At 34.6% G+C, this 22,059-nt stretch overlaps 1 protein-coding gene across 3 annotated transcripts in view; it reads right to left on the reverse strand.

The window, feature by feature from the left end:
• The window catches only part of LOC122046891 (COP9 signalosome complex subunit 4-like), a 44,149-nt gene extending 22,500 nt beyond the window's left edge, over positions 1-21,649 (reverse strand). For all 3 annotated transcript variants that reach the window (XR_006130417.1, XM_042607833.1, XM_042607832.1), the window contains exons 1-7: positions 21,414-21,649; positions 21,164-21,315; positions 7,803-7,906; positions 7,661-7,721; positions 7,481-7,573; positions 7,288-7,388; positions 6,572-6,680 (exon numbers count right to left, since the gene is read on the reverse strand). Coding sequence is in view for 2 of the 3 variants with exons in the window: in XM_042607833.1 (XP_042463767.1) it covers positions 6,572-6,680; positions 7,288-7,388; positions 7,481-7,573; positions 7,661-7,721; positions 7,803-7,906; positions 21,164-21,315; positions 21,414-21,546 (753 nt within the window). In the remaining variant the exon portion in view is untranslated. The remainder of the gene's footprint in view (positions 1-6,571; positions 6,681-7,287; positions 7,389-7,480; positions 7,574-7,660; positions 7,722-7,802; positions 7,907-21,163; positions 21,316-21,413) is intronic.
• Positions 21,650-22,059: the final 410 nt, after the last annotated feature.

Raw genomic sequence — 22,059 nt, forward strand, 5'->3', positions numbered from 1 at the left:
ATAGATACGATATTATAAAATTCTAATATGCAATTCACATAAGCTGAAATGAACAAATCGAGAATTGATTACTTTTGACCTCCTAGAAGGACAACTTTTGGACACAGTCTGCCCCTTGAAGTTAGTTTTCCTATGCTCCACTTTCATTGATGACAAATTTATGTCTCGAGAACTATAGTCTATTATTAATATGTGGTGATATATGAATCTATTTATGCAATGCTATAAGACAATTGAAGCTTATTTATGCTCTTAGACTTAGCATAGAGCTTTAAGATGATTGAATTTTGTTGAGGTTACTAGACTTGGCACAGAGCATGGCACAAAACTTTTAAATTGTATGTGTAGTTACTCTAAATAAAATATTTTGGTTTCCGAATTTTGTGCTTTCAATATTGATGAGAGCCTTTAAAATGTCTTCAATTACGAATCTTTGTATTTGCTATCAAGTGAAGTTGATATTGAGATGGAACATTGAACTTATTGTTTTTTAAGGCAGAGATTGGCAATATGTAGAAATAATTGCTTTGTTGGTCTGGCAATACATACTTTGTCAATATTGTATTTACTTGAGCACTTTATGGTTTGATATACCTACACAATTATTATTTTTTTTTGTTTTTTTTTTTTTTGATAATCCAGGCATCCAGTTCTTCGAACCGACTAATCCCAAAGGTGACCAGTCCAACCCCACGGAAGTTTTCCACCGATCACCAGGATAAATCAGGAAGCGCTCGCATAGGCCCATCCAAGTGGCCAACTGTCTTAGAGTTGTCGTCCCATTGGAGGAAAATTCCACTGCACCGGAGCTAGGATTCAACCCTTAGCTGCCCAGTTAACCACTTGGCAGGTCTAACCGTTGCACCATTTGTAAGGTTCGACTTTTAAAAAAAAAGAAAAGAAAATTTCAAGGGAGAGCATGATAATAGGCTCTTTATTTTACTTAAGGGGGGTTAAATTGCTAATAATCAACTAATGGACACCTGGGTGTGGCCCAATTGGTAAGGAATGGACCTAACCTTAGGATTTAGTTCTTATAAGAGGGGCGGTGAAGAGGAAAGGAAAAAAAAAGAGAGAGAAAGAGAAAGGAGGGCCCTCAGCGGAAGAAAAGAAAGGGGGAGGGAGAGGTCTCAACGGAAGAAAGAAAGGGGGAGGGAGAGCTCTTGGATTCGACCTTGGAAGGAAGAACAAGGCCAAAGGGACACCCCACCGTTGCTCCTCGTTGTCACCTGTGCCAACACCAAGCCTCCGAGCAAGGCACCTCTTAGACCTTTTTCTTTCCACTCCTTTAAGTCTGTTTTCGCAGCAGTTTTTCCAGCTTTTCTTTATGCTCCTTTGAACCCATATACGCAGCAGGTTTTGAGGGATTTCTAGGTTATCCGCAGCAGATTTTTTTTTTTTTTTTGGAGGGGGATTTGAGGGCTAAGAGCAGCAGATTATGGGAAATTTCTGGGTTATACACAGCAAGATTTTGAGGGGAATTGTGAGGGCGAAGAGCAGCAGGATTTTGAGGGCAAATTGGGGCATGAGCAGTAAGTTTTTGCAGGGGAGTTGGGCACTACAAGCAGCAGGTTTCTTGAAGGATTCTTTGGGCTATTTGCGAAAAGATTTGAGAAGTTGTCGAAGTGTGTGTATGGGTGGACAACAGATTTTGACAAATGGTTGGTCATTTGATGTTCGAGGAGGTCTAGGAGTGTGGATGTTTATTTAGCCTTGAGTAGTTAATAATGTTCATATCTACCAAGCATCACGTAGTTAATGGTATACAAGCATATTTGAGCCTAGTATAGATTAATGGTATGCTTGCTTAATTGGCTTTATGTGGTAAATGATAATCATGCTTATTTAGTTTATTTAGTGAATGATATCCATGCTTATCAAGTTCATGTAGTTAATGATGTACATGCTTATTTGAGCCTCATGAAGTATAATGGTATGATTGCTTAATTAGCTTTACGTAGTAAATGTTAATCGTGCTTTTTAGCTTTAGTTAGTTAGTGAAATCCATGCTTGTCGAGCTCATGTAGTTAATGACATACATGTTTATGTGAGCCTTATTTAAATCAATGGTATGAATGCTTATTTAATGATGAAAAAAAATAATGATGATGAGGACTAATGGAAATTCTATGAGGGCCAAGGCCCCAGAGGGGCCCCGTTTACGAGACAAGGTCCCAGAGGGACCCCAATACCAGATTTCCATATTTGGCCACGGCAAGAGTTGCTGACGTCCCCCCACCTAGTACCATGGTTAAGCAGATTGATCAATCGAACAAAGGATAAAGGATGACTAATACATCTCCACCTAAGAATGATATACGATAAATGCTAAAGGAAAATGCTATATAATGTAATGATTGAAGGATACACAAAATAATGTTGTATGATACTCATAACTTAATGTTTTATGGAAAAATGCCTATATGTCTGCTTACTTATTTGTTTGACAATAAATTCCAAGTAAAGGTAGATTTAATGATGCATGCGACTGGTTAAGGAATTTTGCTGCTACGGTTTGGAGGTGCTGAGTTAAACTCACTAGGTTTGGTTTGTGACAGGTGAAGAAGTAGACGACATTGGAGGCTTGGACCTTGACCAGACTGGGCTAGACAGTACACTCCCGAGGACCTTCCGATTCCGCATAAAGAATAAATAAACAACATTTATGATTTAGAGAGAATAAAGTAGTACTCAGTTTAAATCCCCAGAATGCTTGACTAGTTTATTAATTACATATACAGTTTTCTTATTTATTGGAATGTTACATGGTGCATGGAATGTAAACACAAAAAAAAAAAAACTTAGGGTCGTTTTACCATTGCCCCGGCAGCACCTACACAATTGATTGGTAGCACTGATGGTTGTGAACAAATTTCCGGCGGTCCAATTAGCTATACTAGATTGTTATAGATTTCCCACAATATTATCTAATAGCACCTATAATCCAAATTGATAAAATGTATCACAGATTGAAAACATCTAACATCAATTAGTTGTGAACGAAATTTTAATCATTCAATACTAATATTTCATAGCACACATATCACATATTAGTAGCACCCATGGTTTAAAATCTCAACCCGTATCAGAATTTCTGTTTATGACCAAAATAATACAATTTAGGTATCATGTCGTACCGATATGATTTCGGTATTTTTAAAATATATAATATATTAAATAAAAATAAATAATTTAAATATTACAAATAAAATATTTTTAAAAAAGGGGCAAAAAAATCAAAAGGGCATCCCAAATTAAGAGAACCATCAGATGAGCACTTCTTTGTCAAAAAAAAAAAAAGTCAAATGAGCACCCCTCTCATGATTTTACCCGAAATTACTCTTTAACCCAGCTCTTTTGTAACGTGTAGAAGCTAAGAAGCTATATGGTAGCTGCTACGTGTAGAAGCTACTCGGTAGCTGCTACAACGTGTAGAAATTATTCGATAGTTGCTACAACATGTAAAAGTTACCCGATAGCTGCTACAACATGTAGAAGCTACCCAGTAGTTGCTACGTGTTTAGTGTGCATTTAGGGTTTAGAATAGACATTGTTGAAACAGTTTTTTGATAAGTAATTGACCAACTTGATAAATAGTTTTTTGATTTTTTTTATGAGTTTAGGATTTAGGGTTTATATCAAAATTATTTAAACTTCATCAAAATAATTTTAAAACAGTTATAGAAGCTATTTTGATATAATAGTGTTCAGATATCCTAAACTCTAAATCCTAAACTGACACTAAATATCTTGTAGCATCTACTAAAACTTCTACATGGTATAAATTATAAATCTTAAACTCACCTTAAATATGTTGTAGCAGCTACCGGATAGCTTCTATACGTTGTAGCACCTACCGAGTAGCTTATACACGTTGTAGAAGCTACCCAGTAGCTGCAACACGTTGGGTCAACATGTTGTAGCAGCTACTTAGTAGTTTCTATATGGTATAAATCATAAATCTTAAATTCACCCAAATACGTTATAGCAGCTACCAGATAGCTTTTACGTGTATCAGCTACATGGTAGCCTATACAATAGCTACAAGGTAGCAGCTACTTTTGTAGAAGCTACCCAGTGCTACAACAGCATTAGATCACGGGGTAATTTCGGGGATAAAATCGCCCATTTGATTATTTTTTTTTAAAAAAAAAAGGGTGTACTTTTGATGATTTGTAAAATCTGGGATGCCTTTTTGATTTTTGCCCAAGAAAAAAAATCATACTTTTTTTAACTCTCTTCATCCTTACAATAACTTATAGGTTGTTAGTTTTTACATCACTTTCTCCTATAGTTTCTTGTTCCACTACCAAGATTCTTGGTGGTTAACGTCCTTTTGACTCATCGAGTATGCTCTTAACCACTATTTTTAAATTTATTGTCATCTGATCTGATGTCGTATTCAAGTCACCATGTATTTCTTTTAATATTTATGCTACAACTCTCTCTTTAAAGATACTTTGCATCCGATCTTTTAACTTCCATCGCTTGATTTTAAAAGCCTTGCACATTTTCCTTCTATTGATACTACTTAAGGCAGATATCTAACACTCTAAACCTCTGTTAGATAATTAAGTTTTCTCTAGGAATAACCTTATAATTTTTATAAATTTTTCTATCCTTTTTCTAAACTATAAGAAAATCAATTTCCAACTTACTGTTTCCACTTTTGAACGTGACCAAATGTTCTTCTCTTATCTTGAAAAGTGTATTGGCTATTATAAGTTCATATGCTATCGTAAAATTTAATATAATTTTTTCTTCTTCATTTCTTGTTCTAAAATCATACTCTCATGCACTCTATCATATTTCTCATTTTTACTCTTATATGCTCATTTAGACCTCCTCTTATCATAATCATTTTGTTTAGTAAATTTTTTTAAATTACCTCATTTAGGTATTCCTAAAACTTATATTTAGTATCTTCATCTAAACCTATTTGAGATGCATATACATTAATTATATTAATAGTTTCTTTTGCAACCACTATCTTAAGAGTTATAATCTTATCTCCCTCTGCGAGGTTACAGATGCCATCGCAATCCCACGACGGCCACAGGGGTTGCGAAGGCAACTGCCAACCCGTGACGACCTCCGCGGATCGCAACGGGGAGCGACCTCCGTTTAAACTTAACTTAGATTAATAATTTCAATCAACTCTCAGTTATAATAGGATAATTTAAACAAGCTTAATCAAAGCCTAACAAAATTATCTTATTAATTTAATATATTATTATTTATTTTAATTTCAAAAAATATATAATAAAAAATTTATTTATTTATTTTTTATATTTTATTTAATATATTTTATATTTAAAAAATACTAAAACCATATCGACACTGCACGGCATGAGACGATACTAAAACTATATCGTTCCGGTCATAAACCGAAACTCCGATACGGCTTGAGATTTTAAACCATGACCATAACTTAAAATCTGAGTTCTCTATCTTTATCCTCTCTCCTACCCATTCTATCTCTTCTAAATACAAAATATTAATTTTTCTCCTAATTATCGTATCCACTACCTCCATTACTTTTACCAACAAGATTCCTATATTTTATATCCCAAAACTAAGACAATCAATATTCCTATAATGTTTGTTCTTATCCAACTTATAGTGTGAGAACTCTTACATTTTAAACACTACACCCAAGTTCAGTCCTTGTTGAGACGTTGCAGTCGAATTCCTTCCAAGGATGGACCTAGCACAATAGTTTGAAGGATTCATTCATTAAATATTTGTTTGTATTTAACGATGTCAAGCAACCTAATACAACTTCAATCTTTTTTATCCAGGCTTGGGATCGTAATTAGCAGTTTACTTCATTATAATAATAGAAAAAATTTCAACTACTCTTCTTATAAATAACCTAACTAATTAGATTATTATTGATTAATTAGAATTTAAGTTAATTTTATTAATTTGATGTTTGTTTACTATTATATTAATTTTTTGCAATGATGGAATGCATATTTTGTCTACTAAATAACATGAAAGTTTAGCCAACCCCATAAATATATTTATATATATGAATGGAAATAAGATAGAATGAAGAGCATTTTTTATACAAGTTCAGAGTAGGTTAGTGTCGTTGGTTGTTGTTGAACCAAGATTATGAATCATATTTTATCTCATATATATATATATATCTTCCAAATTTTCATATTTCTCCTTGATTCCAATCAGACCAATGTTATTAATCTGATATGGCAGATATCTAAATTTTTTTAGAATGGCTAATCCTGACACCAATACCGAGACTGGCAACCATGGTATGAAATGATTTCTACCATCATTACCAAAAACAATCTAGTTAAAACTTGAACTACACAATGTATGCCATTTAGGCTCACGTGCCACATGTTAATTATGAATCAAAGAAAAGAACAAAGTTTGAACCAGTGGAAAACACTAAACATGAAAATGATTATAAATATCATTAATGAACTATTGACGAAAAAATGATATTGAATACAAAAAATCCATCAAAAACAAATTAGTCAACCAATTCACTGAGGCAAGGGAATTACATGGCGAAGTAAATTCACATTAGGTGCTTATATACCTTATACAAGTTAGCAAGAACGCGGGATCGCTGAGGTCCAGCAGCAGCCAATATTGTACATGTCACAGCAGCACTAAGAGATTGTTCCAGTGCATCCTCATCAATCTCCCTGTGCTCCAAAAGTCACGTATCCACAGCAAGATTAAGTATCTAATATGTGCAGTGCATAAAACAAGGATGAAAAACAAACATGATGAGACTTAATATCTTGCACCTTTGAAACTAAATAACTTTATCGCTTTAAACCCTTGGATAAAGTAGGTTTTGTACATGATTGTATGTCATGTTTAATGAGAACATGTCCAACCATCCATGTTTATTTAGTGCCAGTATATTTCCAGGTCTCAAGCATAGAATTTCATCATACAGCAGAAATAATAGGTACAAGCTTACAGCACTGAAACCAAATACTGAACTTCATTACTCCATTAAAGCTTTCTCTTATAATTGAATTAAGGTCATAACATTTAAATATGCTAAAAACTAAGACAAGTTAACAGGTAGAAAATCTCTGAGAATTATGAGGTACTAATTAACATGAAAAGAAAACCATAACAATAGGGTAAGAACAAGAAGCCCGTGTATCATAGCTTCAAAGTAATTGATAGAAATAAATCAGCTAAAAAGAAAGAGACAAAAATGATCTCAATTTGACAAAAAGATGATGAAGTTTTCTAATGCCAAATTTCAATCTACAGTATTACAATTAAACTTACTCATCACCAATTTGACGTTTCTCAATCTGGGAAATATCATAATAACGAAGTGCAGCTTCCAAAAACTTCCTCTTCAAATCCAGTATCCTAGCATAACAAACCTTTCACGTAAAAAATTGATAAACTGTTACAAATAAGCATCAGTAATATGACTCATGGATAACCCAAAAATAAAAAGCTGCCATTGGTTTACCTTATATTGTAAGTTTAACACTTCATGCTGACTATTGCTGACTAAGAAAGAAGCTTTGTTAATAAAAGCCTCTGCATTAACAGCATCATCATCCTAAAACATTTCATCAAAACTAAGTTAAAAGATATATACACCCATGTGATTCCATTAAAATCATTAAATATAGTGACACCAGCAAACCTCAAGATAAAGGCGAGCAATTTGGACACATTTTGAGAGCTTATAGATATCGTCAAGCATCCTGAACGTTTTAATTATAAAGATTTGCTCTTTAAGTTAGCCTACAGGACAAATAGTTATTTTGACTAAAAAATACATTTACCTAATTCCAGAATCCAAATCAATCCCACTCAACATTTGTGCTGCTTTTGACCACTGTTGTTCAGACTCATAGAGTTCAGCCAGTTTCTCTCTGATGATCAGCACCTAGATGTGAATCAAAAGTAGACAAAAGCTCTAAGTTTTGGGAAGTGAAAATCCTTCAGTTAATTATCCACAGTATAAAGAGAATTTCATACAAATGATACTGCAGAAATTAGGATTTAATGAAGAACAGACATGAAGTTATGAACAATGTACATGTAGAACATGTTATAACCTAATATAGAAACAAGTGGGAATTTGAAATCTGAATAAGTATACCAACAATCAAGCCTTATCGCACTAAGTGAGATCAGCTAAATTTGAATAAGTATACAACAACAATCAAGCCTTATCCACTAGGTAGGGTCCGCTATATAGATCATTTTACTCCATTGAGCTCTATCTCCTACTATATTATCATCTATACTTAAATAAATTTTATCTTATTTTGTTATTACTAACCAAGTCTTTTTTGGTCTTCCTCTTCCTCATTTAATATGCATGTTTGTCATAGTTTCAACTGAAGTATTTATTGATCGTCTGAGTACATGTCCGTACCATCTTAAACATGTCTCTCGGAGTTTTTCCTCAATAGATATACCTCCGGCTTTCTCTCTAAATTTGAATAAGTATACATTTAAAAAATTTCAATTATGTTTGTGCATGAGTATTGGGGAAATGATTAATTAGTTTCCCCATTCCTATTTAGTTTCTTGCAACTCTCTATTGAACCCCTAGCTTCTCTCCCATAAACCTGGAAAAAATAAAGTGAAGCAATGTTGGAGAGAAGAGACTTTGGCTAATCTCTTATAGTTTCTTATCTATTCTCCCCTCTCGGTGCACCTATTTTCTTTGTTTGTCATTGTCTTCATGATTTCTTGCGCTTGATGTTTCTTATTGATTTGAGCATACAATCTATGATAATTTCTGAGAATAATATTTAAATGTTTTGATAATGTTCTGTTCATGATAGACCAAATTTTGAATTTTTGTATTGATTTTCCAAGCTTCAATTTCAAGTCCTGATCTCGTATGATTCCATTGGACCTCGATTAAATAGTTGGCCTAGAGTATAGCAAATAATGTTTCATTAAGGTAAAATTCGAGGGTAATTTAACTAAGAAATGATTGCTTTAGTGCACTTGATTAATGATATGACTTTGGCTATGGTCATTATCTTTTTGTACAAAGGTAGAACTTGATTGATGTATTGACTTTTTTTGCACAAGGCAAGTTGATTGATGTATTGACTGAACCTCATGTATTGATCTTGATTTGAATGTAATTTTCTATATTGTGCCAATACTTTGGAATCAAATTTCATTCTACTCATAGAACTTAATTAATTATTGCTTATTTAAGACCTCAATCAATTAGTGTAATGTAATGATATCATGATTTAATCAGATTATGCTCACTAGAACCTAACCATGACCGTAATCTTGGTGTCTTAATTCAACTATTATCCAAACTTGGAATTAACTCATGTGTTTGTCAATGACACCTCATCACATGCTAGATTTATTGATGTGATTAATTGGATTTTGATGATAACATGATCTGATCATTTATGGAACATACCTTATTTTTAACAAAAGACTGCCTTTAACACTAACTATGTTTTCTTGATTTAACCATGGCCTAGTGTTGGTCCTTTGATTTAAGTGAATCAATTTTAACCTAATTGGTTATATTAATTGCAGTCTTGATTAGCTCCTGTATGTGTGATTGACTTAACCAGCAGTTTGATATTACCTGAAGCCAGATTGTGTTTAATCCTTATTTTGGATCCATCATGATTTAATCTCAGACCCCGTGAGTTAATATATTACTTTGATTGTTGCTTTATGATTGTCAACCCTGTTGGTCCCGATGCGGCCAGCGTCCCGGTGCAATCGGCAAGAGGGGAGTGAATTGCCTACAAAAATTAAACAAATCCTTTCGTGATCTTTGGATTTGATTAGTTATGCACAATTAATTGAACAAAATAAGAAGGCATAAAATTAACAACATCTAAGAGAATAGTAAGAAGGCTAGATTTATTTGATTACGACCTATGGTTGTTAATCCAAGGTGTTGAAGAACTTCCACTAGAAATCTTCTTTGTTGAAGGCGGAGTAGCATCTTACAGATGTTGACAACTTAGAAAAAAGACTAAAAAGCGATTACAGAAGTTGTAGTTGAGTTGTTAATTTCCTACCTTCAGGGATCTTTTTATAGCCCATGGAAAAACCTATCCGTGGCTCGGAGGCGCCTTCAATAGATCCAAGGTGCCTTCAATAAATTAAGTTTTATCCGCCGAAGATAAAACTTTATCTTCGGCTAACGGATATTGAAGGTGCCTTCAACAAGAGGCTTTAAGAGCGCCTCCAAGCTCGTTGGAGGCGCCTTCCACAAGGCAGATCAGCCTTCAGCTAATCGTGGGTGATGTTTTAGTTATCCGGAGTTGAGCTCACCCAAACCCAACTCTGACCTTCTCCTCGAGCAGGCTTCCTCCTCGGATACGCCGCGTGTGTCCTTCTTGTCCACAGGTGTACTCTTCCGCAGCTTCTCATCCCTTGGATGCACCGAGCCCATCGACTCGATTCTCATGTCATCCTTCTCGCTAGTTGCGTCTTCTTTCGACTTCTTGTGTTCCTAAGCTCCTGCACACTTAGACACAAAGATCAAACACAAACACAATCTAACTTAACTCGGTTGACCACATCAAAACTACCACGGGGTACTTACAATCCTTAACTTGATTGACCACATCAAAACTATCACAAGGTACTTACAATCTCCCCCTTTTTGATGTGTATCAACCCAAATTAAAGTTAAGGTCAAAACAAAATGCAATATAATAAGTGAATAAAAATTGCAATGACACTAATTATTTGCAAATAAATATGGGAATAAAATTTTCAATTATCCCACCTCCCCCTTAACCTATACCTATTTCTCCCCCTTTGATCACATCAAAAATAGAGAAAAATAAAATAAGCAGTTAGAAAAAATTTGAAAGGTTTTTTTTAGGTACAAAACAAGAATTACTAGTAGGCTAATATTTTTTGAAATAATTTTTAAAAATATTCTATTTTTTACTAATTAATCTTCTGTTTTGACAAAAATAATTTAAAAATTACTTTTCGATTTCAAAAATTCCTGAAAATTTTTATCAAACTTAAATAGAATAAGCTAGATTAGGAGAAAATTTTCCACATAAAGATATTATTTAATCTAACAGAAATAAACCTAATTTTTAAAAATAAATCTTTAAACTCTAAAAATTCTATTAATTTTCTTGGATATATAAAATACATTGTTTAACGGCAGAAAAATTAAAGTTTCTAAATTTCTATTTTCATGAATTTTTAATATTAAAATTAACTTTTCGAAAAATAATTCATAGAAATTTTATTATTTATCAGAAAATTCGGAAAAAATTTCCCTCAGCAAAAACACGACTGTGCTACTAGTCTAGAAATTTTGAACAGAAAATTCAAATAGAAGATAAAACAAATATTTTTCTAAGTCAAAACAATTTCTACCCTAACAATAAAAATTAGTAATTTAATCTAAAAAGAATTTCGGAACCGAATATAGGTTCCTACTTACTGGATTCACTAGAAATTTTAGTGGTACACAATTCTTAGGGATTTTCCTTATTTGTCACTTAGATTTCTAATGTATCAGTTTATTCTACCATAATTTCTAAACCTTGATTTAAAAATATTTGAACATGTACTGTCATTTTCCAGTTTCTCTATTTATGCTTTAAGTTTTTCATTTTCCATTTTTAAATTATCATACATTACTAAAGGGCACGAATTTGTTAAGTTTAATTTAAGCTTAGCATTTTCATTTTCTAATTTCAGCATATTTTTAGAAAGCATTTTAATAAATTTAAAGGATTGTTTGGGAGGTAAGGAACGTACCTCACTTACCTCGTGATCTGACGCTCCCCTTCGTCGCTACTTTCTTCCAAAATTCCTCCCCTTCGTCAATGCACATTTCTGAGGAACTTTTGTCCTTCCTATGGTGGTCTGCCATGGGCTAAACTGGCGTATTCTTCTAACCAGTGTTCGAAATCTCGGGTTAGGCGGCCGCCTAGGCGCTGCGCGGCATGCTGCCGCACCGGAAACCTCCAACGCGGGTGCCCTAGGCGGCTGGGCCGCCTAGGCGGCTCTCGGCGGCCCGCGGCGGGCCTCGGCGGAACTCATCGGGCCTCGGCGGGCCTCGACCGAGTTATTTAGGTTTTAAACGTTTAATATTTTGTTCCAAATTTGCTGTTTACATCTTCGCCGTGCGCCTTTTCGTCTTCCAAATTTGCTGTTTCGTCCTCATCGTCGCTGCGTCGTCATCGTCGCTGTTTCGCGGTGCGCCGCTTCCAAGGCTTCGTCGCTCCGGGCTCCGGTAAGTTTTTTCGTTAAGTTGTTAACTGTCATCGCGCAGTCTCTGGCGACGCCGGACGTGTCCGCAGCCGCCGGAAGCGTCGTAGGACGCGTCCGGCAGCATCTCGTGAAGCTTCCAGGGCACTGGAAGCTTTCCGTGACGCTTCCAGCGCCGCTGGAAGCAATGTCGGACTTCGCCGGACGCGCCGGACACGTCCGGCGGAGCTTCCGGCGGCGTCGGAGGTCTCCCGCGAGGCGCCGGTGGCGTCCGCGCCGTCGTGCGAGTCGCGAGAGGGGGACGGCGTTTTTTGTTTTTGTTTTTTCTTTTTTTTTTTTAGATTTATTAAATTAAAACAATTCCTAACGGGGATAATTTCAAATTCAATAATAGGTTGGTTCGTAAAACCTAATAAAAATATCATCCCAATTAAATATATTTTAAATTTATTTATTTTTATAATAAATTGTATTAATTTTTATAAAAGAATTTTGACTATATAAAATTATATATATAATTAAGATTCCATTATTAATTTTATAACTTATATAATCAGATTTAAATATATAAATAATATACTTAATTTTTTTAAATAAATAATATTAAATATTAATTTATATATTAACAGATTTAAAAATTATAATAAATATTATCATTTATCAGATTTAAAAAATAAAAAATATAAAAAATATTTTAAATTTAATAAATATAATACATATTATTAATTTATGTTTTATATAAATCATATTTATAAATTTTATATATTATTAATTTATATTAATCGGATTTATAAATATTAAAATTATATTAAAATTTTAAAAATTCTAATAAATATTATTAATTTAATAATTTATATAAATTATAAATCAGTTTTAAAAATATGAAAAATACATTAAAATTTTAAAAATTCTAATAAATATTATTAATTTATATAAATCAGTTTTTAAAATATGAAAAATACATTAAAATTTTAAAAATTCTAATAAATATTATTAATTTATATAAATCAGTTTTAAAAATATGAAAAATAAATTAAAATTTAAAAGATTCCAATAAATATTATTAATTTATAAAAGTATAAAACAAATTTAAAAATATAAAAAATATACTTAAAATTTAATTTATTTAAACAAATATCGAATAAATTTTATTAATTAGATTAAGATATATAAAAAAATATTCTCAGACTTGTTAAAGACTTAATGTTATTGAAATATTTTGTATTGTATGTCTGTATGGTATAATTAAATTTTATTATCATGTTAATAACTTAATATGTTAAGTGATTATGTCTTGTTATATATTATTTTTTCAGATTATCTGTTAGACTGTTATCAATGGCAAGCAATCCATCTTCGACAGCATCTGTCACTCAACCCGAATCTGGGATTCTTAGAAGAAAGTCAAATGACATCGGATGGGAGTTTGGGATATTGATTGATCCTAAGAACCTCGACAAAATTAAATGTAAGTTATGTGGAAAAGCAATGTCAGGAGGAGTGTATAGGATAAAGGAGCACATTGGAAATATACCTGGAAATGTATCTGGTTGTCGAAAAGCATCTCAAGAAGACAAAAATAAGTGCAAACAGGCTATTTTAGAAGGGAGGAACAGAAAGAAGAACAAAATAATGGAAGAACAAAGTTGTAGAGCAGAGGTGGCTATTTCTCTAGATGAAGAAGGTCTTGAAATTGAAGAGATGGATGGAATTAAAAAACCTCTTCCACTTGGCCCCATGGATAGATATGCATCGGCAATTGATCCAGAAAATGCAGGCTCCAGTGGAAGTAAAGTGCTTCGCCAAAAAAATATAAATGAGGCTCTTTTCAAAGAGAGAACTCAACAAGTTCAACAATATGTTGGGAGATGGGTTTATGAAAATGGAATCTCATTCAATGCTGTTGATAATGATAGCTTCAAGCAACTAATGGAGGCAGTGGGTCAATTTGGACCAGGATTCAAGCCTCCAACTCAATATCAACTTAGGGAGCCACTATTGAAAGCCGAAGTTGAAAGAACAAAACAATTGCTGAAGAAACATGAAGAAGAATGGGCAAAGAATGGATGCTCGATCATGACAGATGCATGGAGTGATAGAAAAAGAAGAAGCATCTTAAATTTGTGTGTTAATTGCAAGGAGGGTACTACATTTTTAGAGTCTAAGGAGTCTTCAGAGGAGGCGCATACAGCTGAACTTATTTTTGAGTATGTTGACAAGTGTGTTGAACAAGTAGGAGCTCAGAATATTGTTCAGATTGTTACAGACAATGCCACCAACAATATGGCTGCAGCTAAATTGATGAGAGAAAAACGACCCGGGATCTTTTGGAGTTCATGTGCAACTCACACTATTAATCTCATGCTTGAAAGTATTGGTAAACTTCCACGATATAAAAAGGTGATTGAGCAGTCCAAGGCTTTTACCATTTTCATCTATGCTCACCATAAGACTTTATCATTGATGAGAAGTTTCACGAAGAAGAGAGACATAGTTCGACCAGGAGTTACCAGGTTTGCATCAAATTTCCTCACATTGCAAAGTTTGATTGAAAAAAAAGCTAGTTTAAGGGCCATGTTTACAAGTGATATGTGGGAGAAATGTAAATGGTCAAAAACAAACAAAGGAAAAATGGCTTACTCTACAGTGATGAGCATGAGTTTTTGGAATGGTGTAACACTTTGTTTGAAAATATTTGCTCCTTTGGTAAGAGTTCTTCGATTGGTAGATGGAGATAGAAAGCCATCGATGGGGTTTCTATATGGGGAGCTTCTTCAAGCTAAAGAAGATATCAAGGTAGCTCTGAATAACGTGGAATCAAATTATCAGCCTATCATAGTCATTATTGAGTCAAAAATGAAGGATAGACTTGATACATCATTGCATACCACTGCATTTTTGTTGAATCCTTATTTTTACTACAAAGATAGTTCGATTGCTCTTTATGAGGAGGTCGCGATGGAGATTTTTGAATGCATGGAAACTTTGCATGCCAATGAGTTAGATTTACAAGATACAATTATTAACAAGGAATTTCCAAAGTATATAAATAAGACTGGGTTATTTGGAAAAACATTGGCAGCAAAAGCATGTGAAAAAAATGATGATACATTTGATCCATGTGCATGGTGGAGTACATACGGTGCTCACACACCTAACTTGCTAAGGGTGGCATTGAGGATACTTTCATTAACTACAAGTTCATCTGGGTGTGAAAGAAATTGGAGTACATTTGAAGGAGTAAGTTTTAAACTTTCAGTCTACTCTTTAATTAAATTAGTTATAATTTTTAACGTCTATACTTTATATTCAGGTACTGACTATAGTATTTACTTTCTCTGTTTTTTTTAGATTCACACAAAGAAAAGAAATAGGTTGGATGCCAACAGGTTGAACAATCTAGTATTTGTCCAATTTAATGCTAGATTGTTGAACAAACAAAAAAGAGAAAAAGAAAGAAATGTTGATGTCCTTCTTGCAAAAGATGCTTCAAATGCACAAGGTTGGATTGTGGATGGTGGGGAAGATGATGAAGTTGAACTAGGTTCCGGGCTCACTTGGCAAATGGTTGATGAAGCAAGTGGAGCAGATGAAAATCTACAACCCCGAAGAAGCTCCAGAGTGAGAGAACTCCATGAAGATGATTTTGAATCCGAAGAAGAAGACGAGGATCACAATAATGATATTGAGTTTGTGTCCGATGAAAAACAAGTTATTGAAAATTATGGAGAAGAAGAAGCAGAATAAATATGAGTAGAGATATTATTAGTTTCCCAATTTTGAACTCATTTTGTTAAGACATGATTTATGTTATTTAACAATTATATTTTGCTTAGTGGTTACTAGTTCACAATGCATTGTAATCTTGAATTGAACTATTGCTACTATTTTCCAATGTTCTACTGTTTAGTATATGATTATGATAACTTACTGCATGTTCATTTTTTGGTATCGGAAAATATGTATTTATTTCAGCATACATAGTTAGATCTTCATTGCTATGAAATTGTTTAAGACAATATTTAGATTTACATATAACATTGTCCACAGTCCACATGAAACAAGGGATACCGAGGAATCCGCCTAGCGGCGCCTAGGCGGCCTAGGCGCTAGGCACTGGTCTGCCGCCCGACTAGCGCCTAGCAAATTTTAGAACCTTGCTTCTAACTCCGATTCTGATGACGACGATTCGTCCCATGTCGCCTTCGGGGTTTTATGCTTCGATCTTGTTGGTCTTTTGCCCTTGTCTTTCTCCTTTCTTTTAAATTTTGGACAGTCGTTCTTGATGTGCCCTTCTTCTTAGTAGTTGTAGCATCAAATTTTCCTCTTGCTTCGAAGGTTCTTCTTCGCATGACTTATTAAATTTATTAGCTTTAAGAAATTTACTAAAATTTCTTACCACTACGGTTGCATCGTCTTCATCGATTGATGCTTCGGAGTCTGGATCGTCTGTTCTTGCCTTCAGGGCAATTGTCTGGCCTGGCTCCTTCTTTAATTCTGCACATTTAGATTTGTGAAGTTCTAAAGTGGAAAATAAACTTTCTAATGTACTTACCTCTAGATCTTTAGAAATATAGTAGGAATCGATTATTGAGGACCATTCAGGTGTCCTTAGAAAAGCATTCAATGCATACCTTAGAGAATCTCGGCTTGTTACCTTTTCCCCGTGATTCGTGAGTCCGATGATCAGCTCCTTCATTTTAGCGTGCAGTTACGCTGCTGACTCTCCTTTTAGCAGGAGGTTCGTCAATTGGTTCAGAGAAGGTCCCGTCTCGCAAGCTTTGCTTTTGACATTCCTTCGTCTAGCTGCAGGAACTTTTTCTAAAGTTCCTTTGCTAATTCGTAGGCGCTAATTCGGTTGATTTCTTGAGGTGGCAGCATGCTTAGCAAGTAGAATTCAACTCATCCATTCGTCACAAATCCGCTTGCTCCTTTTTTTTCCAAAGGTACTCTTCTTTTTCTTCATCTTTTTGATCTTTTGAAGCTATAAAACAATATTTGATTATTAATAAAACTTCAAAGTCAGTTTTAAAAAATACCTACATTTGCTTTTTCTGTAGGACAAACTCCCCCTCGAATTTCAACGGGTAAATACTCAGTACGGCCATCGTCTTATTTGCTTCGGCCAGCGGGTAATCCTTCTTAAGCGGTTGGGCTCTAATAACAATTGTTGGTCCCGGTGCGGCCAGCAAGACAAAAATTAAACAAATCCTTTCGCGATCTTTGGATTTGATTAGTTATATGCACAATTGCTGGAAACAGCCTCTTGCAAAAGCAGGGTAAGGCTGCGTACAATGGATCCTTCCCCGGAACCCCGCATGGCGGGAGCTTCATGCAGCGGGCTGCCCTTTTTTTTTATATGCACAATTAATTGAACAAAATAAGAATACATAAAATTAACAACTTCTAAGAGAATAATAAGAACGCTAAATTTATTTAGTTACAACCTAGGTGGTTGTTAATCCAAGGCGTTGAAAAAGTTCCACTAGAAATCTCTTTTGTTGAAGGCGGAGTAGACTCTTACAGTGTTGATAAATTAGAAAAAAGACTAGAAAGTGATTACAGAAGTTGTAGTTGAATTGTTGTTAATTTCCTAGCTCCAGAAATCTTTTTATAACCCTTGAAAAAACCAATCCGTGGCTCAGAGACGCCTTCAAGTAGGTCCAAGACGCCTTAAATAGATTAAGTTTTATCCACCAAAGATAAAACTTTATCTTCGACTAACTAATATTAAAAGCGCCTTCAACAGGCTTGAAGGCGTCTTCCATGAGGCTTTGAGAGTGACTCCAAGCTCGTTGGAGGCGCCTTCCACAAGGAAGATCAGCCTCGCGTGGGTGATGCTCCGGTTATTCAGAGTTGAGCTCACCTGAACCCAACTCCAACTTTCTCCTTGAATAGGTTTCCTCCCCGGCTTCTCGTCCCTCGGATACGTCACTCGTGTCCTCGTCCGCCAGTGTACTCTTCCGCAGCTTCTCATCCCTCAGATGCACCAAGCCCGTCAACTCGATTTCTGTGTCATTCTTCTCACTAGCTGCGTCTTCCGCTCGACTTCTTATGTTCCTAAGCTCCTACACTAAACACAAGGATCAAACACAAACAAGACCTAACTTAACTCGGTTGACCATATTAAAACTACCACAGGGTACTTACAAATCCCACCTAGTGGGCTAAGGCTCGGTTGTTGTTGTTATTATTGCTTTATGACTGAATGGAGATAGGTTCAAGTTGTTGTGACCTAGTTTATGCTGCATATATATTTAATGGCGACTAATGAAGCATTCAATGGATACTGATGTGATTCTTGATGATGATTAACTATCAATTAGATCATAATCATTTAAGTTAACATAAATAATTGTATAAACCTTGTCCAAAATCGGATCATGTCCACCTAAGACTTATTCTAAGCTTGGCTTCTTAATCCCTAGATTAAGATACTTAGATACTCGATGGATACCGTAACTTAAACAAAGTCTAGTTATTGTAGTCTTGATCAAGCCAATATTGGCGTTTATACTATTTAGCTAGTTGAACGAACACCATATCAATCAAAGATTTTGGGTCATAATAATCATATTTCACAGCTCATTTTTATTTAAGATTACACCTTGTACTTGCCGACCCCACCTAGTGGAAAAAGGTTTGGTTGTTGTTGTATTACACCTTGTACTTGACCTATATCTCTATAGTATTTGATCTAGTCTATCATAAATATGATCATTATAGTAATTTGATTTGAATTGATAGATTAATCTAATTGATCAATTCAATCTCAAACCTTGTAGCAAGTTTGATGTCATGTTAATGATCCTTACCAATATGTCCAATGTCACTGATAGCATTCTTGAATTATGAAAATCCTTATTGTGAACAAGTTGATCATAAGTTCATCACGCAACTCCTCAATAATTGTTACGACCTTAACCTTTAATATTCCTTATATGTCACTTGTATTTGACTAATTAACTTTTGAGGATCAGGGCGCCTGGATTTACACTTAGTCGCTCATGAGTGTACAGAGTAAGGGTGTGCAGGGTATCAAATTCACATATATATATATATATATATCAATCAATATTCTTTATATAAAAGTCTTAGGTTCTTAACATGCTCGAACATCGGACACTTGTTTTGCCCCACAACTTGAAGTGCTAGTAGATTATGATATGTAGACATTGGACACTTGTTTTGCCCCATAACTTGAAGTGCTGGTAGATTATGAAATGTGGTGATACCTTTTCAATATTTGAATTGTAAGTCGTGCAATGACAACCTTAACTATATAAACTCATATGACACAATGTAGCAAGTATGTGCCAGTCCAATTTCTCCACGAGCCACTCGCATCTTGGATATGCCTTTCATGGATATTGACATAGGCTCTTTGCTATTTTGAGCGTTCATTTCTTATGTTTTGCATCAATGTGCTACCTTGTGCTTTTGTTGATACTATATAATTATTTATGATATTATTTCACTTAACATATTAATTCATTATTGCACTTCTCTTGTTTAATGACCTCTATATTAAATTGTATCTAAATGTACACCGCTATATTATTAACATAATATCATTATGTGCACTGCTATGTTATTAAGACTTACTATCTTTTTCTTCTTCTTTTTTATGAAGTAATACTATCCCGTTGCTTTATGTACTTTATTATCCAAATTTCTAAATTTTGCATCTTATGTTTGATCTTATTATGAGGAAGGCCCACTTAATATGTTGCTATTGGTATGGATTATTAGGAGAAGACTTATACTCAAGCGGGGTTGGCATGAGCTTATATATTGAATGAGACTTCTACGACTTGTGATTGTAACTAGCACTCAATTTGATGTAGAAAGAAATATAATGCCCTTATGATGGAATTTGTAAAAAAATTATGCATGGTACAATTCTTATTGTTAATTTATACTGAGGCGTCAAACAAATTAACTAAATGCTTATGATTCAACGATAACCGACATTAATATCATTAAAATGTAACACATGTTTTCAAACAAAATAATTTGAGCTGTATTCAAATTCAAGTAAACAAAGAAAGGAGCAACTAAGATAGAGATATTATCAATCGACTTTTAAATGACTTGATAAGGAAGAAATGTGTGCAGAAATTACCCCTAAAGATCAATCTTTGGGTAATGTATATAAATTGCATAAGAATTTCTTATGTATCTTTAGTTTTATTCCCTGCTTTACAGGTAAAAAAAAACTACTGCATCTTTAGTATTTTACCCATCTAATAGTGGAAGTAGACGATATCAGTTTGCCCCCCTAACTCCCAAAATCCTGCCCATCGCTAGCATTAAAAAACATTTATCAGCAAATATTTCATTTTAGTGAAGTTATTCCTGAAGACGACTTAGTCTTAGAACTTTATTTTTGAGTCTACAAAAAGGTTGACCAGACTTCAATTAAATTCACATCAGGGTTCTTAGATCAGTGGGGTAAAAGATACATTTAAAGAGAAAGTAAATAACTTGAGAGTTTTGCTCTAAACCAAGGTTCTTATCCGGGCTCAATCAAATGCAGTCTGATATTCAACAAATGAAGTGGATGGACCTGCCTTTCGTCTAGTAAAATTAAAATTAAACTTATAAAGTTGAATTTGAATATTACTAGAAAGACAGGAAGAGAAAAGATTCGTTTGGACAACCCGAACAGTTGGAACTAGCACTACTAGATTATGATGATGAATAACCAAAGCCAAGGAGACAGCTAGATCCACTTAACAAAATATGTTTTGAACTAATTAGATGCATAGCCAAAAGAGCACTTAAATTCATTGCTCTCTCGTAGATACAGTGACAATGTAATTAAATTGAATTTATTATGTGCTAACAAGGAAGAAAGCCCATTAAAAATGGAAAATTTACCAGCCACGTATTATAATAAAAAAAATTCTATGTACAGAATCGAAGATGAGGAGTCTTAACACCATACCTGTTCCTCGAATGACACGACCCTCGGTTGAATCTGAGCCAGAGCATAATGAGCGATCTCCTTCTGGATGTCTACCTCGAGCCTGCCCAACTCCTGAGCGAAGGTCTGTAGCAACTGCCTAGAGACCACCAGCGGAACCTCGTCCGACACCACTAAAACCGAGCAACGTACGGAGGGAAAATCCCCCGAAACAGATCAAAAACTGCAGAGTAAGGGAAAGTGGAAGGAGTACTTAGCTACGGAGTATCACTGTGATCGATGAAACGTTTTGCTTGTGAGACGCCGGTGGACGAGGAGAGAACTGATGCGAGAATGAGCTTGTACTGTTCGATCTTGTGTCTTTGGTCGGCGATGGAAGCGGCCGAGGCAAGGGCGCTCTCCATTGTCGTTTTTCGTCGAGTTCGTCGCGACCCGAGCAAACGATGGCCCGTCCGTTTAACCTCGAAGACCAATCTCTCTTTTTTTTGGCCCACGTGACAAATTTCCAAGCGCACTTCATTTTTTTGTGAAATTATATTTATAATTTAACATCTACTTTTCTTCACTGGCGTTTTACAAACAAGTGCATTCAAAATTTTCAAACTTTCAAAAAGGTGTATCATAGTTTACTTTTTATAAAAAAACGCACTTAATTCTAATAATATCCCTCTCGCCGCCAATAGCTTTATACTTTTCTAATGCGTGTCTGAACTCGTAAAAAGTGAAATTTTCAAAAAAAAAAAGTCAAAGCACTACGTATAGATTCGATTTTAGACTTTTTGAAACTGTAAATGAAGTTTCAGTCGGCTCGAGCTCGAGAGAAAGCTAAAGAGGCTCGAGCTAGTTTTTGAATCATTGGCTCGAGCTCGAAACAATGAATTTAAATCAAAAATTAAGATGCGGGGGTTGAGATTCGA

Source organism: Zingiber officinale, chromosome 2B (assembly GCF_018446385.1).
Source record: "Zingiber officinale cultivar Zhangliang chromosome 2B, Zo_v1.1, whole genome shotgun sequence".
In the NCBI taxonomy this organism is placed as follows: domain Eukaryota; kingdom Viridiplantae; phylum Streptophyta; class Magnoliopsida; order Zingiberales; family Zingiberaceae; genus Zingiber; species Zingiber officinale.